This window comes from Oncorhynchus clarkii, chromosome 7 (genome assembly GCF_045791955.1).
Source record: "Oncorhynchus clarkii lewisi isolate Uvic-CL-2024 chromosome 7, UVic_Ocla_1.0, whole genome shotgun sequence".
NCBI lineage: Eukaryota > Metazoa > Chordata > Actinopteri > Salmoniformes > Salmonidae > Oncorhynchus > Oncorhynchus clarkii.
In genome coordinates, this window is record NC_092153.1 from 12,094,104 (window position 1) to 12,115,976 (window position 21,873).

General features: G+C 42.8%; 1 protein-coding gene across 1 annotated transcript in view; it reads left to right on the forward strand.

Moving 5' to 3' along the window:
• Positions 1 to 3,354: 3,354 nt before the first annotated feature.
• LOC139412879 (collagen alpha-1(XVIII) chain-like) overlaps positions 3,355 to 21,873 on the forward strand; it is a 71,048-nt gene continuing 52,529 nt past the window's right edge. Inside the window, exon 1 of the mRNA XM_071159679.1 lies at positions 3,355 to 3,674. Within this exon, the coding sequence (XP_071015780.1) occupies positions 3,590 to 3,674 (85 nt within the window). The 5' untranslated portion in view covers positions 3,355 to 3,589. The remainder of the gene's footprint in view (positions 3,675 to 21,873) is intronic.

Below are 21,873 nucleotides of genomic sequence, written 5' to 3' on the forward strand. Positions count from 1 at the left end.
AGAAGCACAGAGACTGGTCTCCTCACTTTCCTGTAGTGAGAGAGTTATAAGCCCCCCCCCCCCCCCCCCTGGTAGGCTGTTTGGAATGTTTATCCTGCTGGATAAAATATATATATATATATATATATATATATATATATATATTATACGTTATACTAATGACGTTCATATGCAGTCACAGTTTAAGTGGCACCTTGAAAATGTCACTTCCTGTGCTTTGACTGCCCAAGTTGTGGAGGAAGATGGATGGAGTCTGGCTCTGAAGTGAAGGCCCTAGAAACACAACGCCTAGATACACACCTCCAGGCTACATAGCTGAGAAGCGTGGTGAAACCTCTCTGAAAGACGAGTGGACCTGCCTGTCTACGTGTGTGGACAAGATTGAGGTCGAAATGAGGTACCTGGAGATTCAGAGTTTCAGACGTGCAAGCTATCTAACCTAACACAGGAGTAGACTAGTCATTTAAAAACTCATTGTACATGGTTCACCTCTCAGAAACGTCAGGCATGATCTGGCAGCACTCTAAGATTACATGATGACCTTGACATTTTGTGTGAGTTTCCTTGGCTTACTGAACTAAATGACAGGCGAGGAACATTGGCTGCGTTTCGCAATTCCTGACTTGTTAACAACCGTGACTGTGTTGACCCTCCTGAGAGGAGAGTGAGAGTCATTGTGGCTGTCAGTTATGTGTCTTGTTTCCTGCAATTCCCTTTGGGATAAGACAACTATTCCATTATATTCTATTCCCTTCTATTGTATTCTATTCCATTCTATTCTATCCTATTCTATTGTCTTCAATCCTATTATATCCTATTAAATTATATCCAATTTAATTATATTCCATTCCAATCCATTCTATTCTATTCCATTATATTCTATTCCATTCTATTCTTTTCCATTATATTCTACTCCATTCTATTCTATTCTATTCTAGCAGCTCAAGCCAAGCCAAGGGTAGGATTGCCCTCTACTGACAAAGAAATGCCATCACTGATCTATTAGTCAGCAGATCTGACCACACCACACATAGAGTACTGTAGCTAGCAGTGCAAGGCTGAACTACGCAACCTGCATACAAACTACATAATGTACAATTAATAACATGGGCATATGATGTCCGTTGACATAACATGAACCATATTTCAATTTGCTTGAACCACATCAATAAATGCCACTCTTTAGGGATTGGGAAATCTCTCTTGAAAAGCAATTCAACTGGCCATACAGTGCATTCGGAAAGTATTCAGACCCCTTGACTTTTTCCACATTTTGTTAGGTTTTCCCCCTCATCAATCTACACACAATACCCCATAATGACAAAGTAAGACAGGTTTTAAGAAAGGTTTTCTAATTTATAAAAAATTAAAACCAGAAATACTACATCTACATAAATATTCAGGCCCTTTACTCGATTACAGCCTCAAGTCTTTGTTGAAGCACCTTTGGCAGTGATTACAGCCTCGAGTCTTATTGGGTATGGCACTACAAGCTTGGCACACCTGTATTTTGGGAGTTTCTCCCATTCTTCTCCGCAGATCCTCTCAAGCTCTATCAGGTTGGATGGGGAGCGTTGCTGCACAGCTATTTTCAGGTCTCTCCAGAGATGTTTGATCGGGTTCAGGCTCTTGCTGGGCCACTCAAGGACATTCTGAGACTTGTCCTGAAGCCACTCCCGCGTTGTCTTGGCTGTGTGCTTAGGGTTGTTGCCCTGATGGAAGATGAACCTTCGCCCCCAGTCTGAGGTCCTGAGCGCTCTGGAGCAGGTTTTCATCAAGGATCGCTCTGTACTTTGCTCCGTTCATCTTTCCCTTGATCCTGACCAGTCTCCCAGTCCATGCCTCAGACTGGAAAAACATCCCCACAGCATTATGCTGCCACCACCATGCTTCACCATAGGGAATGTGCCAGGTTTCCTCCAGACATGACGCTTGGCTTTTAGGCCAAAGAATTTAATCTTGGTTTCATCAGACCAGAGAATCTTGTTTCTCATGGTCTGAGAGACCTTTAGATTATTTTTGGCAAACTCCAAGTGGGCTGCCATAAGTGGTCTGCCACTCTATCATAAAGGCCTGACTGGTGGAGTGCTGCAGAGATGGTTGTCCTTCTGGAAGGTTCTCCAATCTCCACAGAGAAACTCTAGATCTCTGTCAGAGTGACCATAGGGTTCTTGGTCACCTCCCTGACCAAGGCCCTTCTCCCCCGATTGTTCAGTTCTGCTCTAGGCAGAGTCTTAGTGGTTCCAAGCTTCTTCCATTTAAGAATGATGGAGGCCATTGTGTTCCACTGTGTTCTTAAATACTGCAGAAATGTTTTGGTACCCTTCCCCAGATCTGACACAATCCTGTCTCGGAACTCTACGGACAATTCTTTCGACCTCATGGCTCGTTTTTTTTCTCTGACATGCACTGTCAACTGTGGGACCTTATATAGACAGGTGTGTGCCTTTCCAAATCATGTCCAATCAATTGAATTTACCACAGGTGGACTCCAATCAAGTTGTAGAAACATCTCAATGATGATCAATGGAAACCGGATGCACCCGAGTCTCATACCAAAGGGTCTGAATACTTATGTTTTGAATTTTTATAAATTTGCTAAAATTTCTAAAAACCTGTGTTCACTTTGTTATTATGTTTTTTTATTGTATTTTATTTAACCTTATTTAACTAGGCAAGTCAGTTAAGAACACATTCTTATTTTACAATGGAGGCCTGATTAATTTGTTTTATTTCATCAATTTTAGGTAAAGGTTGTAACATTGCAAAATGTTGAAAAAATAAAAGGGTCTGAATACTTCCTGAAAGCACTGTATGTCTTCATTAGAGAATATTGGTTTCCACATGTAGGCTTTAACAGTGTGGGTGGGTTGATTTAGTGCTAGATGGACAGACTCACTACACACTGCACACTGTACACTCACTGTCTGTCAGCTAAGCAGCTTTTCCATTCTCTCTGGGTGGAATGCAGGGTTTAGGGGCATGTATTATATGCCATCATGTCTCAACATGGGGACATGTATAAGCCAACTAAATGCTGATAATACCGTTTTCCTGCAGCCTTTGATTAGGTTTAGTCAAATGAGTCTTGGTGTACATAAAGCTTATTGAAGAACTTGCATATTGTGTAAATAGTTGTTTGACTGTGCCCTATGTTAGCTTACATGATTCTGCAAGGTATGTGGATATCATGAAGTCATAAAAGGCGCCAAATGTCAGTGTGTACAGTATGTATATTCGATTGGACCTGTCAGTCACGGAGGTTTGGATGAATCTACCAAAACGTTAGGACACTTAGGACCCAGGGGAAAATCCCGTGGATAAATTTAGGTTTTGTCCATAGCGCCCGCGAACTAACGTTTTACTGTAGATTATACTGTCAATTCTGTTTCGGTATTCAAGGTTCCGTGCGCAGGCAGAGAACTCACCTTGGAACTGTGCAAAGGCTGCGTAGCGTACCTGCCATTAATTCCAACGACACTGTTCTAGGACCGAGACGGAGATGCCCAAATGTGCATGAATATTTTAGCTTTTTGCTTACTAAACAAAAGGATTTGTGGAAATATTTAGCACAAATAAGCGGAAAAGCATGCCTTGTGTTGACAGGTGGTCGTTGGGTCTGCATACCTGCGTACTTCTGCTGGTTGTCACACGGACAGAAACTCAAAGGACAGGTAAATACATATATATCTTGGATACATTTTTGCAATTTCTTCGAAATGTACAGGCAAAATGTAAGCCTTTTGAGACTTTAAATGCACGTGACTTAAATATCTTTGTAAATGAATACTATTGCATCTCTAGTTGGTATTACAACATAAAATAACAGCCTACTATGTTACATTTTGTGAATAAAAACATTTTACATCTGCGTTATAGGAGATTATAGATTTGATTTGAACCCCTACTGAAATTCGTTTATTACAGCTACTCTTGATGGCATACCCATTGTAGACCACATAAGGAAAACATTTCGGTTTCTATGACACCTATGCTGTGGACTGTTCTTGGCATAATCAGGTTTAGTGATATTTGATCCATCACTCAAGGGAGGAATGAAATGTGGTGGTTGTGCTAATGGTAATGTATGTCTAGGCTTGTCCGGAACTATGAACAGCTAAAACCGCAAAGACAATCATCCAACACCAACGCCAATAGCACATTCAATAGTTGCATTGGAATAGAAAGTACAATATTAGGTTAGTCTACTATACAAGCCAGAGCTTGTGGTGGTCTTTTAACCTGCTAGACATAACATTGACTTGACGTTTATTAGTCTTTTCATCTTTGTAATGTTTTCACTGAAATCCTCAATCAGCTATTATAATTTAAGGGGCTTTATTGACATGGGAAACATATGTTTACAGTGCCAAAGAAAGTGAAATAGATAATAAACAAAAGTTAAATAAAAAATGTACAGTAAGCATTTCACTCACAAAAGTACCAAAATAATAAAGACATTACAAATGTAACTTTCTCTCTCTCTCTCTCTCTCTCTCTCTCTCTTTCTCTCTCTCTCTCTTCTCTCTCTCTCTCTCTCTCTCTCTCTCTCTCTCTCTCTCTCTCTCTCTCTCTCTAATTCAATTCAATTCAAGGGGCTTTATTGGCATGGGAAACATATGTTTACATTGCCAAAGCAAATGAAATGGATAAACAAAAGTGAAATAAACAATAAAAAGTGAACAGTAAATATTATACTCACACAAGTTCCAAAATAATAAAGACATGTCAAATGTTATATTATGTATATATACAGTGTTGTAATGATGTGCAAATAGTTATAGTTAAAAAGGCAAAATAAATAAGCATAAATATGGGTTGTATTTACAATGGTGTTTGTTCTTTATTAGTTGCCCTTTTCTTGTGGCAACAGGTCACAAATCTTGCTGCTGTGATGGCACACTGTGGTAATTTCACCCAATAGGTAAAAAAAATATTGAATTATTTGTGGGTCTGTGTAATCTGAGGGAAATATGGTCATACATTTGGCAGGAGGTTAGGAAGTGCAGCTCAGTTTCCACCTCAATTTGTGGCCAGTGTGCACATAGCCTATCCTCTCTTGAGAGCCAGGTCTGCCTACGGCGACCTTTCTCAATAGCAAGGCTATGCTCAATGAATCTGTACATAGTCAAAGCTTTCCTTAATTTTGCATCAGTCACAGTGGTCAGGTATTCTCTGTTTAGGGCGAAATATCATTCTAGTTTGCTCTGTTTTTTGCTAATTCTTTCCAATGTGTCAAGTAATGATCTTTTTGTTTTCTCATGATTTGGTTGGGTCTAATTGTGTTGCTGTCCTGGGGCTCTGTAGGGTGTGTTTGTGTTTGTGAACAGAGCCCCAGGACCAGCTTGCTTAGGGGACTCTTCTCCAGGTCCATCTCTCTGTAGGTGATGGCTTTGTTATGGAAGGTTTGGGAATCGCTTCCTTTTAGGTGGTTATAGAATAGGCTCTTTTCTGGATTTTGATAATTAGTGGGTATCGGCCTAATTCTGCTCTGCATGCATTATTTTGTGTTTTATGTTGTACACAGAGCATATTTTTGCAGAATTCTGCATGCAGAGTCTCAATTTGGTGTTTGTCCCATTTTATGAATTCTTGGTTGGTGAGCGGACCCCAGACCTCGCAACCATAAAGGGCAATGGGTTCTATAACTGATTCAAGTATTTTTTGACAGATCCTAATTGGTATGTCAAATCTTATGTTCCTTTTGATGGCAGAGAATGCCCTTCTTGCCTTGTCTCTCAGATCGTTCACAGCTTTGCGGATGTTACCTGTGGCGCTGATGTTTAGGCTGAGTTATGTACTCTTTTTTTTGTGTGCTCTAGGGCAACAGTGTCTAGATGGAATTTGTATTCGTGGTTCTGGCAACTGGACCTTTTTTGTAACACCATTATTTTTGTCTTACTGAGATTTACTGTCAGGACCCAGGTCTGACAGAATCTGTGCAGAATATCTAGGTGCTGCTGTAGGCCCTCCTTGGTTGGGGACAGAATCACCAGATCATCAGCAGTAGATGTTTCACTTCAGAGTCTAGTAGGGAGAGGCCGGGTGCTGCAGACTGTTCTAGTCACAACAGTATCTCGGACCTGCCTGGTGTGTTCCTTGTTCTTCATGATGCTCTCTGCGCTTTTAACGGACCTCTGAGACTATCACAGTGCAGGTGCATTTATACGGAGACTTGATTACACACAGGTGGATTGTATTTATCATCATTAGTCATTTAGGTCAACATTGGATCATTCAGAGATCCTCACTGAACTTCTGGAGAGAGTTTGCTGCACTGAAAGTAAAGGGGCTGAATAATTTTGCACGGCTAATTTTTCAGTTTTTGATTTGTTAAAAAAGTTTGAAATATCCAATAAATGTCGTTCAACTTCATGATTGTGTCCCACTTGTTGTTGATTCTTCACAAAAAAATACAGTTTTATATCTTTATGTTTGAAGCCTGAAATGTGGCAAAAGGTCGCAAAGTTCAAGGGGGCCAAATACTTTCGCAAGGCACTGTATATATATGGTGAAGAGGGTGGGGCTTAAGCTGCATCCCTGTCTCACCCCCCGGCCCTGTGGAAAGAAATGTGTGTTTTGTGCCAATTTTGTGTACATGGATTTTATAATGTCATATGTTTTTCCCCCAACACCACTTTCCATCAATATGTATAGCAGACCCTCATGCCAAATTGAGTCTAAATCTTTTTTGAAGTCAACAAAGCATGAGAAGACTTTGCCTATGTTTTGATTTGTTAGGATCAATTAGGATGTGCTAGGTGAATACTTGGTATGTCGTATGGTAATTTGGTAAAAAGCCAATTTGACGTTTGCTCAATAGAGGAAATGTACATTTCATTTCCCCGAGGAAATGTACAAGTCTGCTGTTAATGATAATGCAGAGGATTTTCCCAAGGTTGCTGTTGACGCATATCCCATGGTAGTTATTGGAGTTAAATTTGTCTTCACTTTTGTGGATTGGGGTTATCAGTCCTTGGTTCCAAATATTGGGGAAGATGCCAGAGCTGAGGACGATGTTAAAGAGTTTAAGTAAAGCCAATTGGAATTAATGATCCACAGGCCTTTTTGGATTAGAGGGTTTGTGTATTGTCTGTAGTTCTCTCTCTCTCTCTTTTTTTTTTTTTTTTGTCTGTCTGTCTGTCTGTCTGTCTGTCTGTCTGTCTCGCTCTTGCTCTCTCTCTCTCTCGCTCTCTCTCTTTCTCTATGTGTGAATGTGGTGTGTGCGTGTGCAGCATTGTTTGTGTGTCCCTCCAGGCTAGTGATTGATGGTGTGCTCAGACTTTCCCTTCTCCAGGGAGGGTTGAGGGTTGGCCAGGCCAGTCTTTCCAGGGAAACAGATGCCAGTTCATCTTGTGGCTCCTGACTTCATCTGTCTTTGTTTCCTTCTCTTGTTAACCATGCCAGGGTGGCAGTGAACACAGTGTCCTTCAACCTCGCTAACTCACATAGAGGTCAACTCTGTTGGAACGCTGTGTCTTTTGTATGGGCTTACAGACAATTCATATCATCAGGGGTTTCAGAAATACCATTATCATTCTTTTTAGCAATATTTCCACATAGAATAGATGTGGCATCTCTGTCCATGTTACAGTAGGTGTCTTGGAAATGATTGGTTGTATTGGAGCTGTGGTCTCTTTCCTTACAGGATGTTTCTGAGTGGAATGCTGATGTATTGTAGGGTAGCTTCTATCTCATGCCATAATTAAATGATAAACTCTGTTGTTTCATAGGGCTCCAAAATCTCTGGATCCTTTCCTGGATCCACAGCTGTTCCAACAACCTCTATGAACATGAGGTCCCAAACTCAGTCATAATCATACCAGTGTTTAACACCGTAGCAGCATTATGTTTTGTGTTCGTTGACTGATGGATGGTTGGGTCTTGTGGAACTATATTAATAAAACATATTGGGGGAAGATTATATGATGAATGTCTAAGTAACATACACATTTTATTTATGCTAATGTAGTCAAATAGATTTCACATAACTATTACCAAACTATCAATAATTGTACGATCATGCTTCTGAGGTCTTTCTGCAGGCTAGTTCGACTGGGCTCTAGGCCCAGGCAGTGGCTTGGAATGTGACGTTGGATGTTTGAAAGACGTCCCTTCAACCTGAAAATTGCACTGCTCATTATACTGTGCAGACCTATAAGCTGTGCTTAAACTATGATAAAGAATCCACCCCTCTGGGGTTTGGCTGGAAAACATGTCTGCTTCAGTTCTAACTAGAGACAGGAAGGTAGTTCTAGTCTGTAGACAGCTACTGTACTGCCATATATTTCTGAACTAGAGACAGGATGGTAGTTCTAGTCTGTAGACAGCTACTGTACTGCCATATATTTCTGAACTAGAGACAGGATGGTAGTTCTAGTCTGTAGACAGCTACTGTACTGCCATATATTTCTGAACTAGAGACAGGATGGTAGTTCTAGTCTGTAGACAGCTACTGTACTGCCATATATTTCTGAACTAGAGACAGGATGGTAGTTCTAGTCTGTAGACAGCTACTGTACTGCCATATATTTCTGAACTAGAGACAGGATGGTAGTTCTAGTCTGTAGACAGCTACTGTACTGCCATATATTTCTGAACTAGAGACAGGATGGTAGTTCTAGTCTGTAGACAGCTACTGTACTGCCATATATTTCTGAACTAGAGACAGGATGGTAGTTCTAGTCTGTAGACAGCTACTGTACTGCCATATATTTCTGAACTAGAGACAGGAAGGTAGTTCTAGTCTGTAGACAGCTACTGTACTGCCATATATTTCTGAACTAGAGACAGAATGGTAGTTCTAGTCTGTAGATAGCTACTGTACTGCCATATATTTCTGAACTAGAGACAGGATGGTAGTTCTAGTCTGTAGACAGCTACTGTACTGCCATATATTTCTGAACTAGAGACAGGATGGTAGTTCTAGTCTGTAGATAGCTACTGTACTGCCATATATTTCGGAACTAGAGACAGGATGGTAGTTCTAGTCTGTAGACAGCTACTGTACTGCCATATATTTCTGAACTAGAGACAGGATGGTAGTTCTAGTCTGTAGACAGCTACTGTACTGCCATATATTTCTGAACTAGAGACAGGATGGTAGTTCTAGTCTGTAAACAGCTACTGTACTGCCATATATTTCTGAACTAGAGACAGGAAGGTAGTTCTAGTCTGTAGACAGCTACTGTACTGCCATATATTTCTGAACTAGAGACAGGAAGGTAGTTCTAGTCTGTAGACAGCTACTGTACTGCCATATATTTCTGAACTAGAGACAGGATGGTAGTTCTAGTCTGTAGACAGCTACTGTACTGCCATATATTTCTGAACTAGAGACAGGATGGTAGTTCTAGTCTGTAGATAGCTACTGTACTGCCATATAGTTCTATCGTGATCTCTGTGACACTTTGGTGAGTTGTGTCTTGAGTTGGGTGTGACTAGGGGCAAATGAAAGGGAGCTGACAAATCAACTAGATTTACCTGTCACTGTCTGTCTCATCAAAGGACTCTGGTGTTGGGCAGGGCTCAGGTTCAATAAGAGGGGTCAGGAGGACAGGACATTTGTGTTGGGCAGGGCTCAGGTTCAATAAGAGGGACAGGAGGACAGGACATTTGTGTTGGGCAGGGCCCAGGTTCAATAAGAGGGACAGGAGGACAGGACATTTGTGTTGGGCAGAGCTCAGGTTCAATAAGAGGGACAGGAGGACAGGACATTTGTGTTGGGCAGGGCTCAGGTTCAATAAGAGGGACAGGAGGACAGGACATTTGTGTTGGGCAGGGCTCAGGTTCAATAAGAGGGACAGGAGGACAGGACATTTGTGTTGGGCAGGGCTCAGGTTCAATAAGAGGGACAGGAGGACAGGACATTTGTGTTGGGCAGGGCTCAGGTTCAATAAGAGGGACAGGAGGAGAGGACATTTGTGTTGGGCAGGGCTCAGGTTCAATAAGAGGGACAGGAGGACAGGACATTTGTGTTGGGCAGAGCTCAGGTTCAATAATAGGGACAGGAGGACAGGACATTTGTGTTGGGCAGGGCTCAGGTTCAATAAGAGGGACAGGAGGACAGGACATTTGTGTTGGGCAGGGCTCAGGTTCAATAAGAGGGACAGGAGGACAGGACATTTGTGTTGGGCAGGGCTCAGGTTCAATAAGAGGGACAGGAGGACAGGACATTTGTGTTGGGCAGGGCCCAGGTTCAGTAAGAGGGACTGGAGGACAGGACATTTGTGTTGGGCAGGGTTCAGGTTCAATAAGAGGGACAGGAGGACAGGACATTTGTGTTGGGCAGGGCTCAGGTTCAATAAGAGGGACAGGAGGACAGGACATTTGTGTTGGGCAGGGCCCAGGTTCAATAAGAGGGACAGGAGGACAGGACATTTGTGTTGGGCAGGGTTCAGGTTCAATAAGAGGGACAGGAGGACAGGACATTTGTGTTGGGCAGAGCTCAGGTTCAATAAGAGGGACAGGAGGACAGGACATTTGTGTTGGGCAGGGCTCAGGTTCAATAAGAGGGACAGGAGGACAGGACATTTGTGTTGGGCAGGGCTCAGGTTCAATAAAAGGGACAGGAGGACAGGACATTTGTGTTGGGCAGGGCTCAGGTTCAATAAAAGGGACAGGAGGACAGGACATTTGTGTTGGACAGAGCTCAGGTTCAAGAGTCATGGTGAACGTGTTGTTAGGACAACATTGGTGGAAGAGTCATGGTGGACATGTTGTTAGGACAACATTGGTGGAAGAGTCATGCTGGACATGTTGTTAGGACAACATTGGTGGAAGAGTCATGCTGGACATGTTGTTAGGACAACATTGGTGGAAGAGTCATGGTGGACATGTTGTTAGGACAACATTGGTGGAAGTGTCATGGTGGACATGTTGTTAGGACAACATTGGTGGAAGAGTCATGGTGGACATGTTGTTAGGACAACATTGGTGGAAGTGTCATGGTGGACATGTTGTTAGGACAACATTAGTGGAAGTGTCATGGTGGACATGTTGTTAGGACAACATTGGTGGAAGTGTCATGGTGGACATGTTGTTAGGACAACATTGGTGGAAGTGTCATGGTGGACATGTTGTTAGGACAACATTAGTGGAAGTGTCATGGTGGACATGTTGTTAGGACAACATTGGTGGAAGTGTCATGGTGGACATGTTGTTAGGACAACATTGGTGGAAGTGTCATGGTGGACATGTTGTTAGGACAACATTGGTGGAAGAGTCATGGTGGACATGTTGTTAGGACAACATTGGTGGAAGAGTCATGGTAGACATGTTGTTAGGAAAACATTGGTGAGGGAGTCATGGTGGACTTGTTGTTAGGACAACATTGATGGAAGAGTCATGGTGGACATGTTGTTAGGACAACATTGATGGAAGAGTCATGGTGGACATGTTGTTAGGACAACATTGGTGGAAGCGTCTTGGTGGACATGTTGTTAGGACAACATTGATGGAAGAGTCATGGTGGACTTGTTGTTAGGACAACATTGGTGGAAGCGTCTTGGTGGACATGTTGTTAGGACAACGTTGGTGGAAGAGTCATGGTGGACTTGTTGCTCTTAGTGGTCATGATGAAAAGAAAACCAGAAAGGAGGGATGAACAAGTCAAATCCTGAACCACAACTCTGTTCTGTCCAGGAAAGGAGTAAGACCTCTGCTCTGTCCAGGGAAGTAGTAAGACCTCTGTTCTGTCCAGGGAAGTAGTAAGACCTCTGTTCTGTCCAGGAAAGAAGTAAGACCTCTGCTCTGTCCAGGGAAGTAGTAAGACCTCTGTTCTGTCCAGGGAAGTAGTAAGACCTCTGTTCTGTCCAGGGAAGTAGTAACACCTCTGCCCTGTCCAGGAAAGAAGTAAGACCTCTGCTCTGTCCAGGGAAGTAGTAAGACCTCTGTTCTGTCCAGGGAAGTAGTAAGACCTCTGTTCTGTCCAGGGAAGTAGTAAGACCTCTGTTCTGTCCAGGGAAGTAGTAAGACCTCTGTTCTGTCCAGGGAAGTAGTAAGACCTCTGTTCTGTCCAGGGAAGTAGTAAGACCTATGTTCTGTCCAGGGAAGTAGTAAGACCTCTGCTCTGTCCAGGGAAGTAGTAACACCTCTGCTCTGTCCAGGGGAGTAGTAACACCTATGTTCTGTCCAGGGAAGTAGTAAGACCTCTGCTCTGTCCAGGGAAGTAGTAACACCTCTGTCCTGTCCAGGGGAGTAGTAACACCTCTGTCCTGTCCAGGGAAGTAGTAACACCTCTGTCCTGTCCAGGGATGGAGTAACAGCTCTGCTCTGTCCAGGGAAGTAGTAACACCTCTGTCCTGTCCAGGGATGGAGTAACATCTCTGTTCTGTCCAGGGAAGGAGTAACACCTCTGTTCTGTCCAGGGATGGAGTAACATCTCTGTTCTGTCCAGGGAAGGAGTAAGACCTCTGCTCTGTCCAGGGGAGTAGTAACACTTCTGCTCTGTCCAGGGAAGTAGTAACACCTCTGTCCTGACCAGGGAAGGAGTAAGACCTCTGCTCTGTCCAGGGAAGTAGTAACACCTCTGTCCTGTCCAGGGAAGTAGTAAGACCTCTGCTCTGTCCAGGGAAGTCAAATCAAATTTTATTGGTCACATACACATGGTTAGCAGATGTTAATGTGAATGTAGTGAAATGCTTCTAGTTCCGACCGTGCAGTAATATCTAACAAGTAATCTAACAAATTCACAACAACTACCTTATACACACACAAGTGTAAAGGAACGAATAAGAATATGTACATTAAAATATATGGATGAGCGATGGCCGAACAGCATAGGTACGATGCAGTAGATGGTTTAGAGTACAGTATATACTATGAGATGAGTAATGTAGGGTATGTAAACATTATATAAAGTGGCATTGTTTAAGTGATTAGTGAGACATTTATTACATCCAATGTTTATTATTAAAGTGGCTAGAGATTTGAGTCAGTATGTTGGCAGCAGCCACTTAATGTTAGTGATGGCTGTTTAGCAGTCTGATGGCCTTGAGATAGAAGCTGTTTTTCAGCCTCTCGGTCCCAGCTTTGATGCATCTGTACTGACCTCACCTTCTGGATGATAGCAGGGTGAAAAACCTCTGCTATCAGCCTCCTAAGGTTGAAGAGGCACTGCTGCGCCTTCTTCACCACGCTGTCTGTGTGGGTGGACCATTTCTGTTTGTCCGTGATGTGTATGCCGAGGAATTTAAAAAACTTTCCACCTTCTCCACTACTGTCCCGTTGATGTGGATAGGAGGGTGCTCCCTCTGCTGTTTCCTGTAGTCCACAATCATCTCCTTTGTTTTGTTGACGTTGAGTGAGAGGTTGTTTTCCTGACACCACACTCCGAGAGCCCTCACCTCCTCCCTTTAGGCCATCTCGTCGTTGTTGGTAATCAAGCCTACCACTGTAGTGTCGTCTGCAAACTTGATGATTGAGTTGTAGGTGTGCATGGCCACGCAGTCATGGGTGAACAGGGAGTACAGGAGAGGGCTGAGAACACACCCTTGTGGGGCTCCAGTGTTGAGTATCAGCGGGGTGGAGATGTTGTTTCCTACCCTCACCACCTGGGGGCGGCCCGTCAGAAAGTCCAGGACCCAGTGGCACAGGGCGGGGTCGAGACCCAGGGTCTCGAGCTTAATGACGAGTTTGGAGGTTACTGTGGTGTTAAATACTGAGCTGTAATCGATGAACAGCATTCTTACATAGGTATTCCTCTTGTCCAGATGGGTTAGGGCAGTGTGCAGTGTGATTGCAATTGCGTTGTCTGTGAACCTATTTGGGCGGTAAGCAAATTGGAGTGGGTCTAGGGTGTCAGGTAGGGTGGAGGTGATATGATCCTTGACTAGTCTCTCAAAGCACTTCCTGTCCAGGGAAGTAGTCCCGTTCCTCTTTGTTCCTAAGTGTTTCTGTAGACAGCTCTTAGCATGTTAATACCTGTGTTTTGTCCCACTCTTAACTATAATTACTACTTTACCCTTGTGTAGCCTAGTTGACCAAACCCATCTAGACTTTTAACTTTTAAGTCACTCTAAGTAAGGTAGTAGAGGCTACCCCTAACCACAGATATGGGATCTGATTACCCTACCACGAGTCTTAACATGAAGCCATTTGGTTAATAACAAATATCTGACCCCGGACCAGCAGTTAGGGAAAATGTCAATGACAATCCCAGGATGCTTTGGAGAGCCACAGGAAGTGTAATAATAGTGTAATAGTGACATACATGGATGATCTAACAGGGAGAAGAGGATGTTTTCATACCCTCTTCCACCTTTCTTTGTGTTTATATCAGCTCGCCCATCTAAATTGGTCTTTGAACAGAATAGGTCCTGTTTGATGGTACGGAATGCAATGTTTAGCCATCTGCACAGTCAGATTGGGCAGGCTGCTTTGAGGTGGTGCTAGGGGTGATGGCGGGGACAGGGGAGACCGCAGGCTGGGGCTTGCATCACCTTCCCTGCTCCTCACAACATGGCCCTATTAACATAGCTTTATTGTCATGGAAACCATTAAGAAAACATGTAATGATACACTGAGTGTACGAAACATTAGGAACACCTGGTCTTTCCATGACAAAGACTGACCAGGTGAATCCAGGTGAAAGCTATGATCCCTTATTGATGTCACTTGTTAAATCCACTTCAATCAGTGTAGATGAAGGGGAGGAGACCGGTTAAAGAAGGACAATTGAGACATGGATTGTGCATGTGTGCCGTTTAAAGGGTTTATGGGCAAGACAACAGATTTAAGTGCCTCTGAACGGGGTATGGTAGTAGGTGCCAGGCACACCGGTTTGAGTGAGTCAAGAACTGCAGCGCTTCTGTTTTTTTATGCTCAAAGGTTTCCTGTGTGTATCAAGAATGGTCCACCACCCAAAGGGCATCCAGCCAACTTAACACAACTGTGGGAAGTGTTGGAGTCAACATGGGCCAGCACCCCAGTGGAACGCTTTCGACACCTTGTAGAGTCCATGCTCCGTCGACACCTTGTAGAGTCCATGCTCCGTCGACACCTTGTAGAGTCCATGCACCGTCAACACCTTGTAGAGTCCATGCTCCGTCAACACCTTGTATAGTCCATGCTCCAACAACACCTTGTATAGTCCATGCTCCGTCAACACCTTGTAGAGTCCATACTCCGTCAACACCTTGTAGAGTCCATGCTCCGTCAACAGCTTGTATAGTCCATGCTCCGTCCACACCTTGTATAGTCCATGCTCCGTCGACACCTTGTATAGTCCATGCTCCATCAACACCTTGTATAGTCCATGCTCCATCAACACCTTGTATAGTCCATGCTCCGTCAACACCTTGTAGAGTCCATGCTCCGTCGACACCTTGTATAGTCCATTCTCCGTCAACACCTTGTATAGTCCATGCTCCATCAACACCTTGTATAGTCCATGCTCCGTCAACACCTTGTAGAGTCCATGCTCCGTCGACACCTTGTATAGTCCATTCTCCGTCAACACCTTGTATAGTCCATGCTCCATCAACACCTTGTATAGTCCATGCTCCGTCAACACCTTGTATAGTCCATGCTCCGTCGACACCTTGTAGAGTCCATGCTCCGTCAACACCTTGTATAGTCCATGCTCCGTCAACACCTTGTATAGTCCATGCTCCGTCGACACCTTGTAGAGTCCATGCTCCGTCAACACCTTGTATAGTCCATGCTCCGTCGACACCTTGTAGAGTCCATGCTCCGTCGACACCTTGTAGAGTCCATGCTCCGTCAACACCTTGTATAGTCCATGCTCCGTCAACACCTTGTATAGTCCATGCTCCGGCGAATTGAGTCTGTTCTGAAGGCAGTAGGGGGCTTAATAATAAACATCAGGATTCAATTGTATGTATACTTCATTGAATGGTCAACAGACTATTTCATGGTTAATAGGTAGTTCACACAACACTGCACATATCTCGCTGTGTCAAGCAGCCTCTCAAAACATAGAAGGCATTTACCCTGAATTCTCTTCTTTGCTAGTCAGTCACTGTATCAGAGAAACCTCTATGTGTTGAGTGAGTGACTCACTGGTCATGGAAAGCCGGTTTCTAAAGCGTTTGATCAACACAGAACAAGACAATTGTCTGAGCTGCCTGTATTCAGCATAGTGGGAAAGGATCTCAGATAAGATAGCCGAGTGTCTAACTTTTCCACTGGAGGATCTACTGTGTTGTGGGTACTCTACGTCTCATCAAGACTGGTGGAATGGGGATGGAAGAGGACGCTCTCATTCACTTCCCACATGGGGCCCAGATGGCATGGTGCCCAATTCAACTCCAACCTGAACAACTAACTGGATCCTAGCCGACTGTGGGGCCATTGTCCATTTAAAATACAAGTGCTAGATTCACACGGCTATTTGTCGCCATGAGCCTAAAGGGTAGAGGGTGGGGCTTAGATTTACTCCCTAGGGATGAATCATTGGAGTGGAATTTTTTGGGGGTGAGAAACTGCAGATTAGTTTAAAACAATGTAATACTGTTTATATGCAGTTTATAAACAGAACATCAGATTAATTGTGATGGTACCCATGACTATGTATGAATGGACAAAGCCATTGATCACGTGACACCCTTAATTCCTATGTGAAGACTCAATAGTGAATTAAAGCCAAATTAAATCAGTTAAAATAGCTTCTCATAGAGGCATAACGTGCAGTTTGAGCTACTCTAGGAAGTGACGTTGCAGGCTAGCTCAGTGCTGCCCCTCTCATTGAGTAACTCAATGTGAAGGCCGACTGGGGTACGGCAGGCTGCCATTAGCAACTAAATTATCCCTATAACTTCTTCTGTGTGCGATTTTTAAATAATTGTTTCTATGACATCCACCTGGTGCATTAGAAGCAACTATTATTAGAGTACTAGGGGGTAGCTAGCCCCCCCCAAGAACAATGTCTAATTGCTAACACAAAAAAGCAACGTTTGGAGAAAAAAATTGGTATGTGGATGAAGGTCATGCTTAGGCGAATAAACTATAAAGGGAAATAATTGGCTACAGTTGACACTTTTAGTTATTTCATGAAATGTTGTTTTTTAGAAAAGGGGCGTTTTTTTGTGCTGGGGTAACTGGCCGATTATGGCATAGGGTTTCACACAGGTGTGTTAAAATCAATTTCATCTGTTTTATTTTAGAAATGATTTGGTAAGTAATACTTCAAAGCTAAGTCTAGTTGTCTTATTTTAATGATTTAAATAAAATATGGGCGGATGGTGTTGCACATGTCACCATTAATATCTGCACTATGAGGAGATGTGATGTAAAGTCCCTCTTTTTAACTCACCTGCACATTACTTTTCTTTGTTCCTTTTCCAAACAATCCATTATGTACAACTGCACTAAATATGATTTGTATAATGCATGATTTTAATCCTAGCAGTCTTTAAAATTGCATTCAGGAGCAAAAGGTGTTCAATAGTTGATTTTAATTCATAAAAATGTATTGGAATATATTGGAATGTAATATAAATAATAACATTAAATAACATTGGAATATAACATTTAATAACAACTAATTAACTCTGTGTAACAGTGATGCAATGCTCTGCTATTGCATGATTCTAATTTGTACCTGTAGGTCACAAATAAAGCTATCCCCAGTAAAAAATTGGAGCACAACTCATGAGCCGAACCTCCCGCACTGCTCACACCTAATCCGGTCCCCACCTGTGACTGAAAACAGGGGGAGAGATGTCAATTGAAAAGCTCTCTCTTAAAAATGTAGATAGCTATCTAGTTATATGACATAAAATGCTGTGTAAAATAGCTAAAAGGCTATAAAGTTGCATTAACTGTAAAGCTATCAGTCACTAATGGAAACATTTACAACTGAAATTAAGTTACGCTATATTTTTTTATGTACTTTCCCTCAGACGATCTGGTAGTAAGTTTGCAAGCTAGTACTCCTAGCAGCTTATGCTAACTACTAGCTAGCTGGCTAGCATTTACAAGTTAGCATAAACTAGCGCTAACTGGGCTACTCATTGTCTAAATGACAGGTTCCTAACCATAAAGGGGTAACTAGTGCTCAGGGGGAAGTTACCCCCTAGTACGGGGGGGGGGGGGGGGGGGGGGGGGGGAGTTGCCCACCAACACACTACAACATATTACCACTTTATTAAAACATTATCAATGATTTTCTCTCTAAACAAGTGGATTATTTATTTTAAGGCTTTCCTATTTATATATTTAAAAGCACTTTTTGTTGAATTATGTCCAAAAGTTGTGATGACACAGAGGACAATTTTTCTTCAGCAAGAACAGTGACAACCAAGGAAAGTGTTGGGAAAATAATTTGGTGACATCTTGTGGTCTTTGTGTGAATCTTGAGGGGGGGGGGCAGTTACCCCAGGGGGCTAGTTAACCACTACTACCCTAACATGGTTGTCTTCAAAACAAGTTTTTATTTACACAAAGATTGACCACAAAGATCGCCATTTTTCCATTCACTATAATTGGTTATCCTGTTTTCTGCTAACAATGTCTGCAATACTGCAGTCGGCCTTGAACTTCCGTGGCTTTAATGAGAGGGGGCAGTCGTTCTCCCCTGGATGGTATATACGATGTATTGAACCAAGATCTTTTCTTAGATCAAAACTACAGGGTTGGTTTGGAACCTTTTGGCCCCTTGTTTGCTGGTAAGCTTCTCGTCATCCAGTCCAATCCACCTCAAACCATCACTGATTAAACATCTGTGGTGAAACTCCCAGTGAGTCAACTGTGTCATGTTAGCTGTGTCAGAGTACAGTTATTCCAAAATGTGTCTGACCCCTGTGACCAGCATCACAGTATGCCTGGCCCACCTGTCACCTCTCTGTCTGTCTCTGTCATCTCATCGTTTCTCTCCCTGATCCTGAAGTCTTTACCCTGGTCCAAGATCTGTTTGCGCTGTCTTGCGAAAATCCTACGGTCGTTTCTTTAACCTGGTCCCAGATCTGTTTGTGCTTTCTTGCCATTTGCCAACACCAATGGTTGTTGTTGGCAAGACAGAACAAACAGAGCTGAGACCAGGCTAGAAGTCTGTTACTGGGAACTTAGTGTGAATTGATGTGTTGTGACACATGCTGCAAGGGAAAAGGCCCATCTCCGGAGGAATGTGATCGCAGTATTGAGCTGCAGCTCTATGGCCCTTGGGTCTTGGTCTTTCCACTTGACTTTGATGTCACATCCCCCTAGAGTCTCACACTAAAGACAGCAGTGTCTGCCAGATGAACAGTAGCCTATAGCAGGGTTTCCCATCTACAGCCCTCCAGTACCACCAACAGCACACATTTGTGTTGTAGCCCCAGACATGCACCCCTGATTCAACGAGTCAACTAATCATCCGGCCCTCAATGAGATGAATCAGGTCTGCTTGTCTGGGGGCTACAACAAAAATGTATGTTGTTGGGGGTACTGGAGGACTGGAGTTGGGAAACGCTGGCCTATAAGCAATGGAGGAGAGAGGTATTATGAAGTTTAACTCAATACGTATGTATAAAAGAGGCCTTAGATGCTTTGTTTTGGTCTCATATTTCATATTTCAGTAGGTCAACGGAAATATAAGAATCACAACGTCCCTCAGAGAGAATAATAGTTTTATCTCCTATTCACGTGGCCTGCTGTACTTCATGTTGTTGTCAGCTACAGGTGTGGCCCTGGTATTATAAAGTTACACCATTCAACATACTCTCTCTCTAGATACTATAGGTAGTAATTTATTAAGCTCCACTTGCTCTTTGGCTGTGTGTGTTTACAAAATGCACTCATAATTGTAGACAAGAAACAGTGTTTTAGTCATGTCTTAAACTAACACAATTTCCCAGTGTTTCCTTGAAACAACCTGATTGTAGACTAATTAAAAGAGTGGGAAATTACAGACAGCAGAAAGGAGACCTGAAAGCTTGTAATGGTGCAACCAACACCCAATATCCTTCTTCCCTGTTTAGGGAGTGAACGTTATTTAAATCTGACTTCTCTGAAATGGAAATGAATAGAAATCCCTTCTCTTCAGCAAAATATATTTGACCTAAAAAACAAAAACAAGTGACCCCTCCCCTATACCCCAAATAATAATGAAAACATCAAGTGGATAGCAGAGAACATGCCTACCGTTTACCGTCACTTCTTGGACACACCAGAGCCTTAGATATCCCGTTCTAGAAACTGTTCTTTGTTCTGTAAGCATTAGGCCTATAAGGCAACGCAGGATTTTTTTATAGGGCACAGACGGTTGTGGGTTCACAGACCACCATGGACTGAGTAGAGTAAAGTTAGACTAGAGTAAAGATCTCCTTTATAGTAAAAGCATTGCATGAATCTATCACAGTATTTGCAGGTCTGAGAAAAAAATCCCTTTTAGAAACATTTCATGCAATTCTATGTCATTTGACATATTTGCAGAATATTTTTTAATACCACACACATTACTGAAATTACAGATTAGGAATGGACAGAGAGATAGGCGTATGTGTTCATCTTATCATATTTCTCCAATGACAAATCAACATAAATGTCCCGATTAGAAAATAATTAAATCTGAGACATCATTAGGAATCTGAGCATGGTACTTTAAAAAGTTAGGCCTGCCTTTCCACCTCAGACGGAGAAAAATGTCAGCTTTAACTGCTGGCTACTTTTCTTCCATAGCTTAACCCAGTGAGAGAAGGTCACAAGTGTTTCCCTAAAAGCTGTCTGGGTTAAACATCTTCTATTGTACAGAAAGTGAATAGCTTAATCAATTGGGACTGCGGTTGAAAATTAGCCGGCTGGCTAAAACCGGACCGGCACTTTTACTGAAACGTTGATTAATGTGCACTGTCCCTGTAAAAATAAAATAAACTCAAACTCAGTTGATAGTGACAGAATTAGATTACTTCTCAAGCAAAGTACATTGTTGTCTCCCTGGCAGTAGAAAGTTGTGAATGTCAAAGAAACAAAACAATGACATCTCCAAATGCATCGGAGTCACGTCTTTCCTGGGTATTTTACAACTTGTCTCTAGCATAAAGCATCGCGGACCAAAGCTCTGTTATAGATCACTTTACATAATCAGATCCGTACATGTTTTTCAACATCTTAAGGCCTGTTCTTTTTGTTGTGTTCTTCTGACCACTGTTCTAACAGTTATTGAAGTCATGATTCCACTAGCATGTTTTTGAGCCAGGTCGTTTGTGCCAAAAGCTATAGGCACAGTACTCCCCCATTATCCTGAGCAGAATATCAAAGTATTGGGACTACTCAACTTTTTTTCTTGTGTCTCTTCTACTGAGTTGGGGAAAGTCAGTATATTTGTGGTCGATGACAGTAGATAAGCTAAATATGGAGTATCTATAGACGGTTGTTTTTTATCATACAATATGTTTACAGATCTCGACAGATTCCTTTCTGCTGTTGCCTGAAACCAAGGTCCCCTTGTACTCCAATTAAGTTACTTCACAAAAATCATTGTATTGTGTTGCTTTCCTCTCCTCTCATCTCCTGTCTTCTCTAATGAATCAGGCATTGAGAAAAAAGACAGTGTCTTTCAGTTTTACGCCCTCTTCTCTGAATATATTCCCTGCTTCGCTCTCTGACAAAATCCCACCTCGAAATCCCACTGTGGGTTCAACCTAGCAAACCCCTCCTCCAAACACAACCACAGATGGTTGTGTTCGGGAGGGAGGGCATTGTGTTCGAGGGGGGCAGTGTCACACAGACGGTTGTGTTCGGGAGGGAGGGCGTTGTGTTCGAGGGGGGCAGTGTCACACAGACGGTTGTGTTCGGGAGGGAGGGCATTGTGTTCGAGGGGGGCAGTGTCACACAGATGGTTTCTGTCACATTACTGCCAATATAATGCCTGAAGAAGGTTCTCTATTTTGCTTTTCATCACTTTTGCATGTCCATCAGGGCACTCTGCAAGTA